This window comes from Macrotis lagotis, chromosome 5 (genome assembly GCF_037893015.1).
Source record: "Macrotis lagotis isolate mMagLag1 chromosome 5, bilby.v1.9.chrom.fasta, whole genome shotgun sequence".
NCBI lineage: Eukaryota > Metazoa > Chordata > Mammalia > Peramelemorphia > Peramelidae > Macrotis > Macrotis lagotis.
In genome coordinates, this window is record NC_133662.1 from 63,351,032 (window position 1) to 63,369,734 (window position 18,703).

General features: G+C 38.3%; 1 protein-coding gene across 4 annotated transcripts in view; it reads left to right on the plus strand.

The window, feature by feature from the left end:
- Window positions 1-16,450: 16,450 nt before the first annotated feature.
- SENP6 (SUMO specific peptidase 6) overlaps window positions 16,451-18,703 on the plus strand; it is a 123,867-nt gene continuing 121,614 nt past the window's right edge. The window contains exon 1 of one of the 4 annotated variants that reach the window (XM_074237345.1): window positions 16,451-16,567. In XM_074237345.1, coding sequence (XP_074093446.1) covers window positions 16,489-16,567 — 79 coding nt within the window. In that variant the 5' untranslated portion in view covers window positions 16,451-16,488. The remainder of the gene's footprint in view (window positions 16,568-18,703) is intronic. The other 3 variants (XM_074237343.1, XM_074237342.1, XM_074237344.1) reach the window with 3 other exon arrangements.

An 18,703-nucleotide genomic window follows, 5' to 3' on the forward strand; every position in this document is an offset into this window, starting at 1 on the left:
ACTATGGATTCCATTTGCCAATTGGGGAATGGCTTTTTCTAAAAAATATATGACTCAGTTCTCTGTATATTTTAGAAATGAGTCCTTTGTCAGAAACAGTTGTAAAGACTGTTTCTGAGTAAAATGGAAAGTTTTTTGCAAAACTAAATACGTATAGCCTTTTCCTAATTGCTTGCTTTTTCAATGTAGGGTAGTGGGAGGGAGGAAAGGAGAAAATTTGGAACTCATAGTTTTAAAAATGAATGTCAAAAAATATTTTTACTTATAATGAAGCAAAAATAAAATACTAAATAAAATTTTTAAAAGAAAATACACTAAACAAAGAACAAATGGCATCTGAATTCAGTGAGATGCATTCTATTTTTCACTTTCTTTTTGTATTTTTGTTTTGTTTTGTTAAAGTTTTTTCCACAAAATGACCAATTTGGAAATATTTTATAAGATTATGTATGTATTAACTGTATCAAATTATTTATCAAGGATAGAATGGATAGAAGGAGGAACTCAAATTTTTTTAAAAAAGATTGTTAAATATTGTTTTATATGTAATTGGAAAAATATTAAAATTATGCTTTAAAAAATAATAAAAAAGAAAAAGGTCAAAAATCTCTTGGTCTTGATAGATTCATAAGAGCATTCTATCAATCTTTTTAATTTAATAATTCTTCCTCAATTAAATGTAAATATAATTAATATTACTTTTTCCTCTAATTTTGGAGTTCCAGATACATTCCCTCTCTCTTTTTATTTTCTCCCCATTGAGATCATAATTTATATATTATAAATGTGCAATCATGCAAAACACATTTCCATGTTAGTCTTCTTGTGAAAGAAATCACAGACAAGAAAAACCAAGAAAAATAAAGACAAAGTATACATTTTTTCCTGCATTTCCTGCATTTCCTACATTCAGACTCAGTTATTTCTCTGAAGATGGATATCACTTTTCAGCATAAGTCATTCAGAATTGCCTTGGATCATTGCATGATTAAGAATAGATAAATCATTCACAGTTGATCATCATCCAGTATTGCTGTTACAAAATACAATGTTCTTCTGGTTCTGCTCATTTCACCTTGCATCAGTTTATCTAAGTCTTTCCAGTTTTTAAAAATTGTTCTACTGAATATTTCTTATACATTATAGAATTCCATCACAATCATATGCAGCAACTTGTTCAGCCAATCCTCAATTGATGGAAATCCCCTCAATTTCTAATTCTTTGCCACCACTAAAAATGCTACAATAAATATTTTTGTACTTTTTTTGTTTTTTTTATCTCTTTGGAATATAGAACTGGGAGTGGTATTACTAGGTCATAGGATATTTTCCTTTTCTGTCATACTAGTCACTATGACAGATGTGAAGTCATAGCTCAGAATTGTTTTAATTTGCATTTCTATAGTCAATAGTGATCTATCTATAGAGAGCTTTCATTAGTTTATCCGAAAACTGCCTATTCATATCTTATGATCATTTATCAACTGAAAAATGACTCTTATTTCTATACATTTGACTCATTTCTCTATATATTTGAGAAATGAGGTCTTTATCAAATAAACTTGATATAAATTTTCTTCACAGTTATGACTACTTTATACTTGTCTTCATCCTTTTTTACCCCATTTATTCTACTCTCTCCTTTACCCTGTCCCTTCTCAAAAATGTTTTGCTTCTGATTTTTTTTTACTTCACCCAACATACCCTCTCTTCAATGAGCCTCCTTTCTATCATACTCTTCCCCTCCTACTTTTCTGTAGGTTTCCATACCCATTTGAGTGTGTTTATTATTCCTTTTTAAGCAATTCGAATTAGAGTAAGGTTCACATGTTCCCCTTCTCCTAGTTCCCCCATTGCACTTCTATCTCTTCCTTTTCCCTTCTTCCTGTGTTTTTCTTTCTCATCCCTTAATTTAATTTTTTTTAGATAATCAGTCCATCATACTCAAGTCATACCCATGTCCTCTGTCAATGCATTTGCCATTTTTAAAATTTTTTTGCAAGGCAATGGGATTAAGTGACTTGCCCAAGGTCACATAACTAAGTAAGGATTAAGTGTCTGAGGCCAAATTTGAACTCAAGTCCTCCTGACTCCAGGGATGGAGCTCTATCCATTGTGTCACCTAGCAACTTCAATATGTATATCCTTTAAAATAGATACTGCTACATTTTGTATTATCCTGACTGTTGGCTGCTTGCAATAATTTCTCCATGACCTAGGAGCTCTGAAATTTGGCTATAATAGTCCTCGAAGGTTTCATTTGGGGATCTCTTTAAATAAGTAATCAGTGGATTCTTTCTATTTGACCCTCTGGGCTAGAATATCAGGGCAGTTTTTATTGATAATTTCTTGAAAGGTGATGTTTAGGCTCTTTTCCTGATCATGGCTTTAAGTAAGCCCAATAATTCTTTTTTTTTTTTTTGGTAATTTTATTTTAAATTAAATACAAAATGAAAAAAGAGGAAAATATTGTCATGTACACAATGGAACATAAGAGAATATTCAATATAAAACAAATTTCCACTTTAAGAAAAAATATATAATAAATACTACACATTGTTTTCAAAACTAACTTTGCTTTTTTATAGATTTTCTTTTGTTCTCTGCTATATGTTTTTACTTTTTTTTTATCCTCCCATTCCTTCCTAATTCCACCCTAAAGAAAACTAAAATTAAGCATGGATATGTACATATACATATGCACACATACATATAAATATAAATATCTATAAACATGCAATATCTACACATATATACCCATACACATATATCTAAGAACATACTAAGCTTATTTCCATTTGTCATCTGTTTCTCTGAAGGTGGATAGCATCTTCCTTCATAAATCCTAGTCTTTCCACAGTTCTCTAAATGAACCAGCTCTTCCTAACAAATCACATCACATCCTGAGATATTGTCTATGAAAATTCCCCCCATTTTCAGTATTTTTTCTATTCTTAACTGTATAAGTTTTATTTATACAAAAATTTTTAATTTAAAAATTCAAAATTATCCATTTTACACTTCAACAATGCTATCATCTCATATAAGTTAAGGTCTGACAGTTCTGAATCTGCTTCCTTTACATCTTTTCTTTTAGTTTCTTTGGAGTTCCCGACCTTTTGTTCTTTCATATGAACTTTATTATTTTTTCTAACATAGTAAAATAATTTTTATCCATTTAATTTGGATGGCATTCAATAAATAGATAAGCTAGATATAGTTGTCTTTTTTACATTATTTTGACTCTACCCATGAACAATAAATATTACTTCAATTATTTAAATCTGACTTCATTTGTATAAAGTTTTTATGTTTATGTTCATATAGTTCATATGTCTGTTTTGACAGATATACTCTCAGACAGCTTATACTACCAAGTTATTTTAAATGTTCTAAACAATATTGAAAACATAATTGACACTGTGACATGTGGTAGGATCCATAACTAGGGAGGCATGAACAGTAGCAGAGTCAGGCTTTGCATTGTATGAGTCTAATAGCATTATCATATGCACACCCTTTTCAATGAGGTAGATGTACTGACTATGGTAAATGAGCATAAATAATAAAAGGGTCTACAAACACCCTGGTGACATACAGAGAAATATCAATGGGCACATACTTATTGTATGCACTCAACCCAGTTTGTGAGGAACTGCACAATTTTAGGTGAGGCACAACTAGCCATTGCCTCCTCACCTCTCATCATCCCCACATTTTAAGCTAAAATATGTAAATTCAGCTTTTGTTGTTTATGAAAAGGACTAAAGTAGAAAGAAATTACATATTTAACATAAATCAGTGAGCTAGTATTGATATTTATTCTATTTTATCATTTTTTTTTCATTTAGTGATGTCAGAGGAGGCTTAGCCTCCTCTGCTTCCTCTTATCACATGTACCTGGGCTGACACATAGTATAGTTTCACTATTTTTCTCTTTTTAATATATTTCACCTTTAACTTTGTCTAAGACAATGATTACTACTCCTCTTTTTTTATATGATAAATTCTATTCCTGACCTTCATTTTATCTTTGTGTGTATCTCTAATTTTTGTAGTATTTTCTAAAAGCAACATATTGTTGAATTCAAATTTTTAATCTATCAGTTTCTATATTAAGGATAAATTCATCCCATTCACATTCTAAGTTATAGTTATTTATGTAATTTCCTTCTTCCTATTTTTCCTACCTTTCTCATCCTATTCTATCCCTCATTGCTTCTCTGCTTTCCTTCTATCTGCTAGTTTACTTCATATTCTTTAACCTACCTAGTCTTTCATGAGTCCCTCCCTTAATCTCTCCCTCCACCCCCAGTTTATCCCATTGTTCTTTAATTTTTTTCTGTGTTTAGAAGACTTTAATACCCTTTAATCCAATTCCTCCCTACTAGTTTTTTTCCCCATTTTTTGGCCTCATTTGTTGAAATAACTGCTCCTATGCAATTTTTATTTTAATTTTTTAAAGGTTTTTTTTTTTTGGCAAGGCAATGGGGTTAAATGGCTTTCCCAAGTCCACACAGTTAGGTAATTACTAAGTATCTGAGGCCAGATTTGAACTCAGGTACACCTGACTCCATGGCTAGCGCTCTATCCACTGCACCACCTAGCTGCCCTGCAATTTTATTTTTAAAGACTCACTCCATAATACTCAGCTCAGCTCAAGCCTTTCTTTCAAACTACTCAATTAATGGTAACAGTTCTAAGAGTACTGCTACTATTTTCACATATATGAAATAAAAACTTTGGTCCCTTATAATTGATCTTTAATGTTTCTTTATATTTCTCCTGGATGTTATATGTCAAATTTTCCCTTAATTTCTGCTTCTTTTGTGAATAGGTGAATGTCTTTCTGTTCATTAAATGTCCTTTTTTTTTTCATTCAGGATTATACTTACCTTTGCTCTATAAATTATCTTTGGTTATAACCCCAGTTCTTTTGCTTCATGAAATATAGCATTCCAAGATCTACAGGCCTTCAACAGAGTTTCTAGGTCTTGTGTATTCCTTATTATAGCTCCATGATATTTAAATTATTTTTTCTTGATTCTTCCAATATTTTCTTCTTCATCTGGGAGCTTAGAAACTTGGCTATGATATTTCTCTAAGTTTTCCTCCTGGGATCTCTTTTTGGTGCTGATCAGTGGATCTCTTCTATTTCTACCTTGAAGTTCTAAAACTTCAGGGTAATTTTCCTTGATCATTTCTTGTAATAAGTATCAAGATTCTTTTTTTTAATCATATGACTATTCTTAAATTATTTCTCCTCAATCTGTTCTCCAGATCAGTTATTTTCTGGTGAGATGATTCACATTCTCTTCTTTTTTTATTTTTTTGATTTTATTTTATTATTTCTTGGTGTCTTAGAAAATCATTAGCTTCCCTTTGCCCAATTCCAGGTTTCAAGAATTTAATTTCTCTCTTGAGTTTTTGATTCTCTATTTCAAGTCAGTGGACATTCTTTTCAGAATTTTCTTGATTTTCTTGGTTGTCTCTTTGTTTTCCTCTAATTTTCCTCAACCTCTCTTATTTGATTTTTAAAGTCCTTTTTAAGTTCTTCCAAGAAATCTTTTTTTTGCACTTGGGACCATTTGGCATTTCTCATTGAAAAAGGAGTAGCTTTTATCTTCCCCTGAATATGAACCTAAATCTTCTCTATCCCCATATTAACTATCTATGGTTGGATTTTTTCTTGTTTGCTTACTCATTTTTATTTTATGGGGTTTTTGTTTGTTTTATTTTGTTTTTAGCAGCCATTAGTGTGATCAGGTTCTAGTGCCAAGGTTTGGGGAGTAATGCCCCAAGACTGAGGTTCTTTTAACTGTGATTTTTCTGAAAGCTGTCCTACAGCTTAACCTTTGACCCTTCTTTCTACTCCTAAGGCATGGCTAGACCCCAGTCATGCTATCACACAAATGATATTGTCCCCCACAGTCCCTCTAGTATCAGTTTCCCTCTAGTGTCTGCAAACTGCAGCTGTCCTCACTGTCCTGGCACTGAAACCAGAAACTATGCTTTCCTGTAAGGGCCCATGGCCAGCAGGATCTTCATCCTACTGCTGCTCTCACCAGTTGTGATCTTCTTTTCCCCAGTCACAACCTGGGACATATCTAGTTAGCACAGCTACACTTGGCATCCCTCAACTGTGGAAGATCTTCAGTCTTTTCTACTGAGTCAGCAAATCCCACACTGCCTGTGAGATGAAAGTTTCTAAGGTTTGTTTGTTGATTCTGAAGAGTTGCCCTGGAAGTGTTTGTCCTTCATTCAGGCCAGAATGTGGTCAGGTCTTTCCTGGGGTTTTCTTCAAGTTTTCTTAGGAGAATAACTGCTTTACCCTGACTTTTTTGTGGAGGAAATCTGGAGAGTTGAAAATTTTCTGACCTCCTTTGCCATCTTCCCAGAATCCTTTCCTAGTCCAATAATTCTTAAAATACTTCTGATTTATTTTCTGGTCACTTGTTTTTCTAATGAGAGATTACACATTTTTTTTCATTTTGATTGTGTTTCTTGTTATTACATGGAGTCATTAGTTTCCACTTGTCCAATTCTAATTTTTAAGGAATTACTTTCATTACTGAACTTTTGAAACTCCTTTTCCATTTGGTCAATTCTGCTTTTCATTGCATTGTTCTCTTCATTTGACATTTGCAGTGGTGAGATTCAAATATATTAACCAATTCTCTGCTCCAATGATGGTCTTAAGTAATCAAAAAGATATATCAAAAGGTAGTTTTATATTTCATGCATTTAATACTCAAATAAAAACAATAAAAGAGGTACAGAAAGCTAGATTATGTTATATTATTCACAGTAAGCGAACATGTCCTTATGGAGCAAAAGAAGGCACATGACTACAATAGCCAATGTTGGAACATATACAGAACCAAAACTCATTCTACCTATTTAACTCTTTTGTTTTCTTCTACTTCCATGGCTTCTGAAATAGGCAATAAGATAACCCTTGAAATCTAAATTTCTATTGGTTCATTGTGTCCCAGTTTCCTATTTGTTTCACTGTTCAGGGAACACTAGCATACTCATATTTGGGGGGAATTTGGGGTGTATCACAAAGGAAACAAATGACAGCTTGTCACGCCCTGGTTATTTGGTACTTTTCCTCCTTATTTTATATGAATGTTTACTGAAGTAACAAAAAGGAGAGAATTAAAGTGTAGTATTTCATCAAACGTATAATGAATTTTAAGAAATGAATAAAGATCACAAGCAATTTTTTTGCTTGTAATCAATTTTTTTTTCACTTATGGAAAATGCTATTGCACAGATGAACATTAAAAAATGAGAAAGGAATGTAAATTTATGATTTCCACATTGGGTGGCTACCCAGGCACCCACTTTAGAGAGAACCCCAATTACAAGGGCCATTTTAACAACTGGTTCACTGAATTCAACATAAAATTAGCTATCGGTTTTGCCAAACCGATGCAAATCAGCTAAATCTCATCCCTGAATATTTGTGCCTCTTTTACTGTTTGGTCTATTGTTTTTAAAGGTGTTATTTTCTTTATTTTTTTGTTCCTCCTTGAAAAAGACTCTTTTTACATGAAAAAGATATTTTTCTTTCATCACTATGATTTCCCTTTTCAATTTTTCCTTTACCTCTCCTACTTGATTTTAAAAATCCTTTTTTGAGTTCTTCTATGACTTGAGACCAATTCATATATTTTTAGAGGCTTTGGATGCTGCAATTTTGATTTTGTTGTTCTCTTCCGAGTTTGATCTTCCCTGTCACCATAGTAATATTCTGTAGTCGAGATCTTGTTCTGTCATTTGCTCATTTTTGTAGCCTATGTCTTGACTTTTCAATCTATGCTAAAGTGGGACTCTACTTCTTCAGTGGAGGGGACACTCTCAAGTGTTAGGTTTTTTTACAACTGTTTTCAGAGATAATTCTGAGGACATCTGTGTTTTTGGTTCTTTCAAATTGGTATGATGTAGATAGAGATGTGATTAAATTCTCCAGGTCTGTTAAATGAACAAAAGCACTGTTTAGCACCCTGGTTACCAGGGTCCAGTTCCTTTGTAGCTGCTAGCTCTGGTCTGGTTGTGCTTTTCCTCACCCCAGGGCTGAGACTCAAGACTGCAACCCAAAATCAAGAATAGGCAATGAAACAGAATCCTAGCCCTGGTACCAGTAAAGGGTCCCCTTTAAGCTCCTTCTGACCAGTTGTCTAATCTCCTTACCATCTGTGGGCTGATAGATCTGGACATTGCCACTGCTGTCATTGATTTGATTGTCCCAAGGATGCTGTGGTATATCCTTTGCTGGTCTATGGTCCATTCTCATATCCCACACCCCTGTGTAATAGACCTTTCCTGACAACCTTCTAAGTTGTCTTGGGAAGGAAAATTGTTTCACCCCATCTTTTTTTATAGGTTCTGTCACTCAAGAATTTGTTTCGATGCATTATTTAAAAGTATTTAGAAGAGACCTTGGGGAATTCCTTGCTTTTTCCATTATTTTGGATTCACCATCAACATTCCCTCAAAGAACAATATGATACTTCACAAATTATTCTTTTTTTTCTTTTAGGTTTTTGCAAAGTAAATGGGGTTAAGTGGCTTGCCCAAGGTCACACAGCTAGGTAATTATTAAATATCTGAGGTTGGATTTGAACTCAGGTACTCCTGACTCCAGGGCCAGTGCTCTATCCACTGTGTCACCTAGCCACCCCTCATACTTCACAAATTATTCTAAAAAAAATTAGAACAAAAGTATCCTACCAGAATCCTTATATAAAACAAAAATAAACCTAAAATTTAAACCAGGGAAAAATTTAAAAATATATGTATATATATAGACTAATATTAATAAATATTGATTCAAAAATATTAAACAAAATTCTGACAGACTACAGTGATCTATCCAAGAAATCATTCATTATGATCAAATGGGATTTTTAACAAACAATGCAAGTATTAGGGAAAATAATCGACACAATCATATTAAAACCCCAAATATCTACAACTACATGATCATCACAAAAGATGCAGAAAAAAAAACACTGACATACTCACATGTTCAAGAATATTTGTAGCAGCTCTTTTTGTAGAGGTAAAGAATTGGAATTGAGTATTATTAAAACAATATGCCATCATATTCATATGCTATAACTTGTTCAATCAATTGGGGAATGGCTGAACAAGTTATAGTATGTGAATGTGACGGAATACTTTTGCTCCATAAGAAATTATGAGTGGTCAGATTTCAGCTAAGCATGGAAAGATTTTTATGAAAGAATGAAGTGAGCAAAACCAAGAGAGCACTGTACACATTAACAACAACACTGTGAGATGATCAGCTGTGATGGAATCAGCTCCTTCCAGCATTTCAGACCTCAAGGACAATCCTGAGAGAGACCTGTTATGGACAATGCTATCCACATCTAGAGAAAAAAACAATAATCTTTCTTTCTCATGGTTTTTTCCTTTCCCCTTAGTTCTAACTCCTCTCACAATATGACTAAAATGGAAATATGTTAAACACAGTTGTATGTGCAACAAACACATGTGCAACTTTTACCAAATTGTTTGCTGCCATGGGGAGGAGGAGGAAAGGGAGGGTAATAGAAAATTGTAGAACTCATAAATGGATGAATGTTAAAAACTATCTTTGCATGCAATTGGGAAAATAAAATAAAATTTCAATTAAAAAAAGGAAATTCTTCCAGGACAAGAATAAAAAAACTACAGAACTCAACCCCCCCCCCCCCCATGGTTGACACTCTCTTATGCTAAAAAAAAAAATTCTAAAGTATAGACAAAGAAGGACCTTTAAAAATATTATTAAATGCAAATTAAAGCTTCTCTGAGGTACCACCTCACACCTCTCAGACTGGCCAATATGACCAGAAAGGATAACAATCATTCTTGGAAGGGTTGTGGGAAATCTGGGACACTATTACACTGTTGGTGGAGCTGTGAACTCATCCGACCTTTCTGGACAGAAATTTGGAACTATGCCCAAAGGGCAACAAAAATGAACATACACTTTGATCCAGCAATACCACTACTGGGTCTATAGCCTGAAGAGATGATGAAAAAGGGTAAAAACATCTGTTGTACAAAAATATTCATAGCAATATTGTGGTGGCAAAGAATTAGAAATCAAGTAAATGTCCTTCAATTGGGGAATGGCACAATAAATTGTGGTATATGTATGTGATGGAACACTATTGTTCTATTAGAAACCAGGAGGGATGGGAATTCAGGGAAGCCTGGAGGGATTTGCATGAACTGATGGTGAGTGAGATGAGCAGAACCAGAAGAATACTGTACACCCTAACAGCAACATAGGGGTGATGATCAACCTTGATGGACTTGCTCATTCCATCAGTGCAACAATCAGGAACAATTTGGGGCTGTCTGTAATGGAGAATACCATCTGTATCCAGAGAAATAACTGTGAAGTTTGAACAAAGACCAAGGACTGTTACCTTTAATTTAGGGGAAAAAAACTGATATCTTATTGTCTGATCTTATTTTTTCTTATACTTAATATTTCTTCCTTAAGGATATGATTTCTCTCTCATCACATTCAATTTGGATCAGTGTATACCATGGAAACAATATAAAGACTGGCAAATTGCCTTCTGTGGTGGATGGGGGGAGGGAAGTAAGATTAGGAGAAAAATTGTAAAACTCAAATAAAATCTTTAAAAAAAATTATTAAAAAGCATAAATTTAAAACCAAATTATTTAATATAACAAATAATATAATCAATTTTCAGGGGTTGGGAGATGGATATACTAATACATTGTTTATAAAGCTATCATTGTGTTACAACCATTTTGGAAATCAATTTGAAATCATGTAAATAAGATAATTAAAATGTCCATATACTTTAAACCACAGACTCTATTATAGCGTTTATACCCCCAAGAAGACTATTCATAAGAAAAAAAAGAATATATTTATGGCAGAACTTTTTGAGATAGCTAAGAATTGGAAACATCAACAGAAGAATGGCTACATATGGGGTACATGAATGTAAGGGAATGTTGCTTTGTCCTTCACTATCAAAGAAGACCATGACTTGCCCAAGGTCACACACTAATAAGTGACCAGTGTTTGAAACTGAATTGGAGTTCCCATCCTCCTGACTCCAAATCCAGTGCTCTATCCACTAGTTGCCCTCAGATAAACATGGAAAGATCTGCATGAACCTATGCAGTAGATGCAAGTAGAGTCAAGGAAAAATATACACATTAATTACAACAATGTAAATGGACAGAATAAATACATCAAAAAGTAGAAGTAAAAGTCACAAAATCATAAAAATGTTGTTTGTCCTTCATTCTCAAGGAGGATCATGACAACAGGAAGATGTCATGACTTGCAAGTGAAGTACAGAATGGTCCCTTCTCATACCCCACACCCTGTGTAATAGACCATTCCTGCCAACATTCTAAGTTGTCTTGGGCAGGAAAATTTTCTATGGAAGAGCTGTGCAAAGTCACCCAGAAGGAAGTCAGGAGGTAGAGGTGAGGAAGGAGAGAATTTCAGGCATGGGAGAAAGTAAAAACACACAGAGTCAGGAGTTGGAATCTTGTTTTGAATATGTAAACAACTTCATTCTTTTAAAAACATTACTAGGGGCGCTAAGTGGTGCAGTGAATAGAGCACTGGCCCTGGAGTCAGGAGTACCTGGGTTCAAATCAGGTCTCAGACACTTAATAATTACCTAGCTGTGTGGCCTTGGGCAAGCTACTTAACCCCCCCCCCAAAAAAACCCCAAATAAAACCATTATCTATAACAGGGTGGGGGGGTCATCTCTCCCTTTAAAAAAGGCTTCGTAGTAATTAGATTAATTTAGCCAATGGCAAGTTGTCTTTGAGAAAGCTAGTTTCCCTAGATCCTATCAAGAGAAGACTTAGACCCAAGCTTCCTGAAGCTTGTTTAGCATATCTGATAGAGCAGAGTTAAAAAGCGAAAAGAATCTTAGAGAAGAAACAAATGACAGAGAATCTAGTAGAGAGAAGAGAACTGAAGAGAAGAGGAGAAAAAGAGGAGAAAGAAGAAAGAGAAGAAGGGGAAGGGGGGAAGACTCAAGATCAACATAGATCCAGCTACATGGAACTGGGGCCCTATAGTTTCAGTAGCATGGATCAACCATATGGGTTCAGCTTACAGTGAGAAAAAGACTGGCAATCCAGCCAAGAGAGAAGAGAGAGGATGCCCTTCACCCTGGAAGATTTTTGCTTAAATGCATTTCTGTGGTGGGTGGGACAACAATGGTATTTGAGGAGTGGTTTAAGTTCTTGGCTTCAGGTTTTCTCCAATGAAAATGCCACAGGGGCAGTCCCTGAGGAGTGGTTAAGATAGCACTCATTATTCATGAGAAGCATGCTACATGCCATGTGCTATTCTTTTTTTTCTTTTAGGTTTTTTTGCAAGGCAATGGGGTTAAGTTGACTTGCCCAAGGCCACACAGCTAGGTAATTATTAAGTGTCTGAGGCCACATTTGAACCCAGGTACTCCTGACTCCAGGGCCAGTGCTCTATCCACTGTGCCACATGTGCTATTCTTTTGATCCAAAGGGCTTGACCAAAAGTCTAATGTGACTTAGGAAATGGAGATAAATTCTACACAGAATGGAGACTGCCCTCCACAATACAAAAATGTATCCAAAAGATCACATTTTATCTGCGTCAAAAACTCCCCTGTATCACTTTGTGGGAAAATACTGAAAAATCCCACATACTGAATACCCCACCTTCTGAATGTCCAATGTATAAATATGGTCCCCCTAAAAGCCTCTATGAGCCTCCCTAGCAAGCATGATTGACTGCAAGCTTAGTGAATAATAAATATGTGAATGTTACTTTTTTTAGAAAGATTTTAAGTTTTACAGTTTTCCCCTATTCTTGCTTCCCTTCCCTCCACCTCTCACAGAAGGCATTCTGTTCATCTTTCCATTGTTTCCATGGCACACATTGATCTCAGGTGAATGTCATGACAGAGAAATCATTTCCTTAAGGAAGAAAAATAAAGTATGAGATAGTAAAATTACATAATAAGGCAATGTTTTTTTTTTTTTTATGAATGTTACTCTTAACTGTTGTCTTTTGTTAAAGTCAAACTCTAGGTAACTTTTCTCAAGGAAAAGCAAAGAGGCCAGTTTCATTGGTTGGAAGAATATATTGGTGGGGGAATAATGTAGGAAGAGCCCAGGTCATGAAGGGTTTTAAAAAAAACCAAATGGAGGATTTCATAATTAGTCTGGGAGGCAACAGAGAGCCACTGGGTTTTGATGATGAAGAACCATGTTACAGTGATCTAGTCTAGAATTTGAGAATGTGTGGAAGAATTCAGAGAAAGACTAACTCTTATCTCAGAAATAATAGGGATAAAAAAGTTTGTTCACCCATTACTGTAGAAATTAAAGTAACAAAGAAATTGTGTGGTAATAAGTGCTAGATTTCTTAGGAAATTTTAGCAAAAGCTAAGAGACAAAGAAAGGGACAGAAAATAAAGGTAAAATTATTGCATTTGGGCTGATCCCCTGTAGGGATAATCTTGAGCGCCTAGGGAATTAAGCAAAGTAAAGAAAGAAAGTAGCAGCTAGGATGATGTTGAAGATGATGATGATGAGCAAAAGCAGCAGCAGCCGCCAGCAGGGGAATAATTAGCATAAAGAGGTAGAGCAGCATAAGAAGAGAAATTTGGGACAGGTGCAAGGTTGTTGCAACTGAGCTAGATTTCTTAGGAAACTGCTGTCAAAGTAGCAAAGTTAAGAGAGAAAGTTCGGACAGTTGCGAAGGAATTGCAACCCGACTAATAGCAGCAGCCAACAGGGGTAAGGCTAGGGTTTATATAGGGTATGTGCTGGAAAAGGGGCAAGGGAGGAGTTAGGGTGATTTAGGGAGGAATTAAGAAATGTGTAACACATAAACTGGAATAACCTGAGGGATCAACAGTATCATGAAGTAGTTTCTGTAAGGTAGACCAGGTTTGTCCAAAATGTGCATGTGGCCTGCTAGATGATTTTATGCAGCCTGTTTATAGATTTACTAAATGCTTTAGTAAACCAAGCAGAGCCACTGCAGAGTTCTCTCTAAAAATAGCAAATTAAAATATATTTCTATTGTTTCAATAAAAAATTTTAAAAGGTTAAATGCCAGGAGGGAGGCAATGGGTGTGAGAATGGGTGGTTTCTATAATTCTTAAATGATGGGAAGGGATTTGGAGGGCTTCTAGTGGTTTAGATAGTTTTGAATAATGGAATGAAAATAGTTCAGATTGCCAGGATTTTATTGTTTTGTTGATAAGTGCCCAAGGACAGGCCCTGTCTGGTTGACTGAATCCTAGTGTTTGTGGGGAATCTGGTTCAAATTTGGCCTTCTGAAGATCAGTTTGACAAGTGACTGGAGGATGTACTGTAATAGGGAGACAATTGTGGCAGAGAGACCAAATAGTTCAGGTTGAGGTGACTAGGGCCAGCCAGCATCAGAGCAGTAACAAAATTAAGCTAAGAGGTTGAAACAGATCTTTTGAAGATATAAATAAATTGTATAAGATTTAGCATATCTGGTAGAGTTAAAAAGATTAAAAAACAGTGGATAGAGTACAAGCCCGGAGTTGGGAGTACCTGAGTTCAAATCCGACCTCAGACACTTAATAATTACCTAGCTGTGTGATCTTGGGCAAGTCACTTAACCCCATTTGTCTTGCAAAAACCTTAAAAAAAAAGAAAAGTGAAGAATCTTAGAGAAGAGAGAAACAAATGACAGGGAATCTAGTAGAGAGAACTGAAGAGGAGAAAGAAGAAAGAGAAGAGAAGAAGGGGGGAGGGGGAAGATTTAGGATCAACATAGATCCAGCCACATGGAGCTGGGGGCCATATAGTGGAGGACACTGAAATTGTGAGACTCAGTGTTTGTAAGGATGATAGTTAAATTAGAAAAGAGGGGAGATGGGAGCAGATAGATAGCCCTGGAGTCTGGGAGACAAGAGTTTAAATCCGACCTCTGACACTTAATTACTTAGCTGTGTGACAATTGGGCAATTCACTTAATCCCACTGCCTGGAAAAAGCCTGAATAAATAAATATTAAAAAAAAAGGGGGGGAGTGGGGAGGGCAGATGAGTTCAGCTTTGGAAACCTTATGTCTGGTTCCATATGCTCAATAAAACATTTAGAGTTTTGAGAGAGGTCAACAAAGATCAGGGCTAGATAAGTAGATGGGAGAATCTTCTGCTGGGCATTTATAAGATGTCCAAGAGGATAGTAGAGGGAGAAGTTGAAGAAGACTGTTAAACTCAACCCAAGAAGGTAGCCAATAACATAATAATCTTTAGTAGGGAAAGGAGTTGCAAGAGCTGGAGAAAATGAAGAGGGGGCTTTATGTTAAATTAAAAAAAAAAAGAAAATCCATTAGAGAAGGGTTGGTTAGGTGGGATAGAGCACACTTGATAATTCCCTAGCTGTGTGGCCCTGGGCAAGCCACTTAATCCCATTTTTGCAAAAAAACAAAAAAAACCAAAAACTAAACTAAAAGAAAACCCATAAAGCTAGAGAACCCGGGAGGAGAGTTTACAAAATAGCTGGGCCTGGCCATCCTGGACCTGCTTCGGGCGGTTAGGTCTGTTTTTAAAGCTAGGTGTCATCTAAAACTCCGTAATGCTGACTGTATCTTGTGGGGGTTCTGTCTCTAACACTAGGGTGAGGAGTCCTCGTGGAACGTGGGCCCGGCCCCGCTGGACATTTGGGGCGGTGGGCGCTTGATCCGGGCGCACCACGGACGCGTTCTGTCCTCGCCGCCCGCCGCCCGCCGCGCCCGCTGCAGGGGCGCCCTGAGTGGGGGCGGGGAGCCCGCTCCCGGGGCGCCGGAAGCGCCCAGCTCGGGGGCTCGGGAGGCAGCTGCGCCGTGGGCCCCGGCGGCCGCCGCGCGGAGCCCGCCCCTCCTCCCCTCTCTCCCGCCCGCCCCTCCAGTCCGGCTCGGTGCAGGCTGGGCGGCGGAGGTGTTCCTGCTGCAGCGGGGAGGCGGAAGCCCCGCTCGGGCCGGGGGGGAGGAGCAGCGCCCGAGCCCAGGCCCACCCCCGCCTCCACGCCAGCCCGCATGGCGCGCCCGCGAGGCCCGAGTTGATGCTTTGTAGCCGGACGGGGGTGGCCCGGACCCTGCCGCCGGCGGCGCACAGGCCCGAGCCGAGGGAGCCGCGGCCGCCGCGGCGCCGCCGCCTGCGCTGGGGCCATTTTACTGGCCGGCTTGAGGGCGCCGGCGGCTCGGCCGAGCGGGGCGCGCGTCGCCGTCGCCGTCTCCGCCTCCCCGGGGCGCTCGGGCTTCTCCTGCGGGGGTCGGGCCCGGCGGCGGTGCGCGGAGGCCGCCTCGGCTCGGGCGCGGCCACGGGGCCCGCTCGGGGCTGCTGCACCGCCCCTCCCCTCCTCCCGTGCGGCGCGGCGGCCGCGGAGACGCCGATGGAGTGAGGAGGAGGTGGCGGCGGCCGCGGCGGAGGCTAGAGGAGGAGGAACATGGCGGCCGGCGGCGGTGGCGGCGGCGGCGGCGGCGGCGGCCCGGGGAGCGCGGCCCGGGACGGCCGCTTTCTGGAAGGTGAGCGGGGCCGGGCGTGGAGGCGAGAGAACGCCGGCGTGTCAGGGTGTGCGGGCGGGCGGGCGGCGTGGAAGGGAAGCGCGGCCCCGGGCGCTCGGGCCTGGGAATGCGGCCCGCCGCCCTCGCTCCCCTCGCTCCCGGGACCCCTCGAGTGGGCCGCGGCCCGGGCCCGGAGCGCCGGGCTGCGGCTGGGCCCGAGGTCCGGGCCCCCTCCCCTCCCCTCCCCTCCCCCCCCCCGGAAGGCGGGCGAGGCCTGGGGGAGGGGAAGCGGCGCTCCGCCGGGCGGCCGCAGGGGCCCCGGGCGGTGGGGGGCGGCGTGCGGGAGGGACCCGGAGAGCCGCCCTGGGCCGGGAAGCCTCAGGTTTGGGGGGCACGGGCCCGCTCCCTGCGGCGCTTTGTTTTTGAGGCAAAGTTTGGGTGCGGAGGGGTAGTTTGGGGAGGGTGGGGGAGGGGAGGGGTGACTTGCCTCGGCGAAATGGGATTTTTTTGTTTTGTTTGCTGCTCTCCTCATGCTTCAGGCTGCTTTTTCGCCGTTCTGTGATTAGGCCTTATTTTGTTTCTCTATGAAACGTCTGAGTAAAAAAAAAAAAAATTTATGCAATGTTTCCCCGAATAAAAAAGGATTGAGCCAACAGAATAACGAGAAAAGTCTCCTTCAACAGACCGACAGTACTTCTCTTTTCAAGTTGGTTGAAATGAATAAAAAAAATATCCATTATAAGCTTGTATGTAAATCAGGAAAACGTTTATTAGAAACAAATTTTAGGTGTTTTTTTTTTTTTGTGTCACCCTCAAAAGAAACTAAATACCTTGTAGCTGTGGGTTAATGGTACTTAGTGTTTACTTTGCTAATTCGTTTTACAAAGATACTTTTAGATTAATTGACTTTCTCCTTTTGGCTAAAAACACTGGAAGTCGATTTCATGTTTCGTATAATTTTGATTTATTTTGGATTTTTTATTTTCAGAGTCTATTATGAGAATGATTACTGATTTAAGGTTGGGGGAGGAATTCTTTGAAGAATGAGAGGTGTTAGAAAGGGCGAAAAACATTCCAGTTTTCCTGTCAGAATTTAACAGCGCTAAATTATCAGCCTGTAACGAGAGCAATGAAGGTATCTTGAGTTTCCTAGCAAGGAATTAGTGAAAGCTTATGAATCTTATTAGTTTTTTTCTCTAACTAGGATATTTTTTGATCACATTGTGGATATTGATCAAGATATTTGAATCGGCAGGTTTTATCTGTTAAGTCTTTGCTTATATGTACAATATGGTGTGCTTTGTGATTACAGACTTGAATGTCTTGAGAGATTAGTATTAAATTTATGTGTTATTGGATAGCAGGCTTCTGAAATGTAGGTTTAACACAAAGAAGTATAGTCAAGGTTTGAATATTCTGGTTAAAGTCAGGGAAAGTAAGAAACTTAAAATTCTGTGACATAAATCATAAATTAAAAAAAATCGACAAACATGATGCTGTGTCTGCTTTCCAAAGGATTAACTTTTAATTTTACATTGGGTGTGAATTTTAGATTCTTTCTTAGCCTACCATTACCACTTTTGAGTGAACAGAAGAAAGGAATAAACATTTAATAAATGCTTACCATTGTGTTTCTCCACTAGGCTTAATGGAACTGATGATACTGAATGGTAGTAATAACAATATTTTTGATTTTTATAAAGCACTTTGACATAGAACATCTCATCCTTATAACACTGATGTGAAATATGTAGGTGAAATAACTGAAGATATGGTAATCAGTCAAAATCACTGGATGATCAAAGGGAATTAAAGACTGTAAAGTAAACATTAATGGATGATACCTATTTTTATACACTTCAGTGATAAAAAAAAATTTATGCTTTTTGACTATGTAATCATGAAAATTGGAGTTGTAAAAGTTAGGTTATTAATGTATTTGCAGTTCTAATAATCATTTTCCTTACCTATTTTACTTCCCCTTCACAGTACATAACTTTGAAACTACTTTTCTAAGTGAAATAGCTAGGGTGGTAAAAGAAATCTCCCAAGATCATGGTAATAGCATCCTAAACTGCATGATTAGTAATGTTCTCTCTCTCCCTCCCTCCCTCCCTCCCTCCCTCCCTCCCTCCCTCCCTCCCTCCCTCCCTCCCT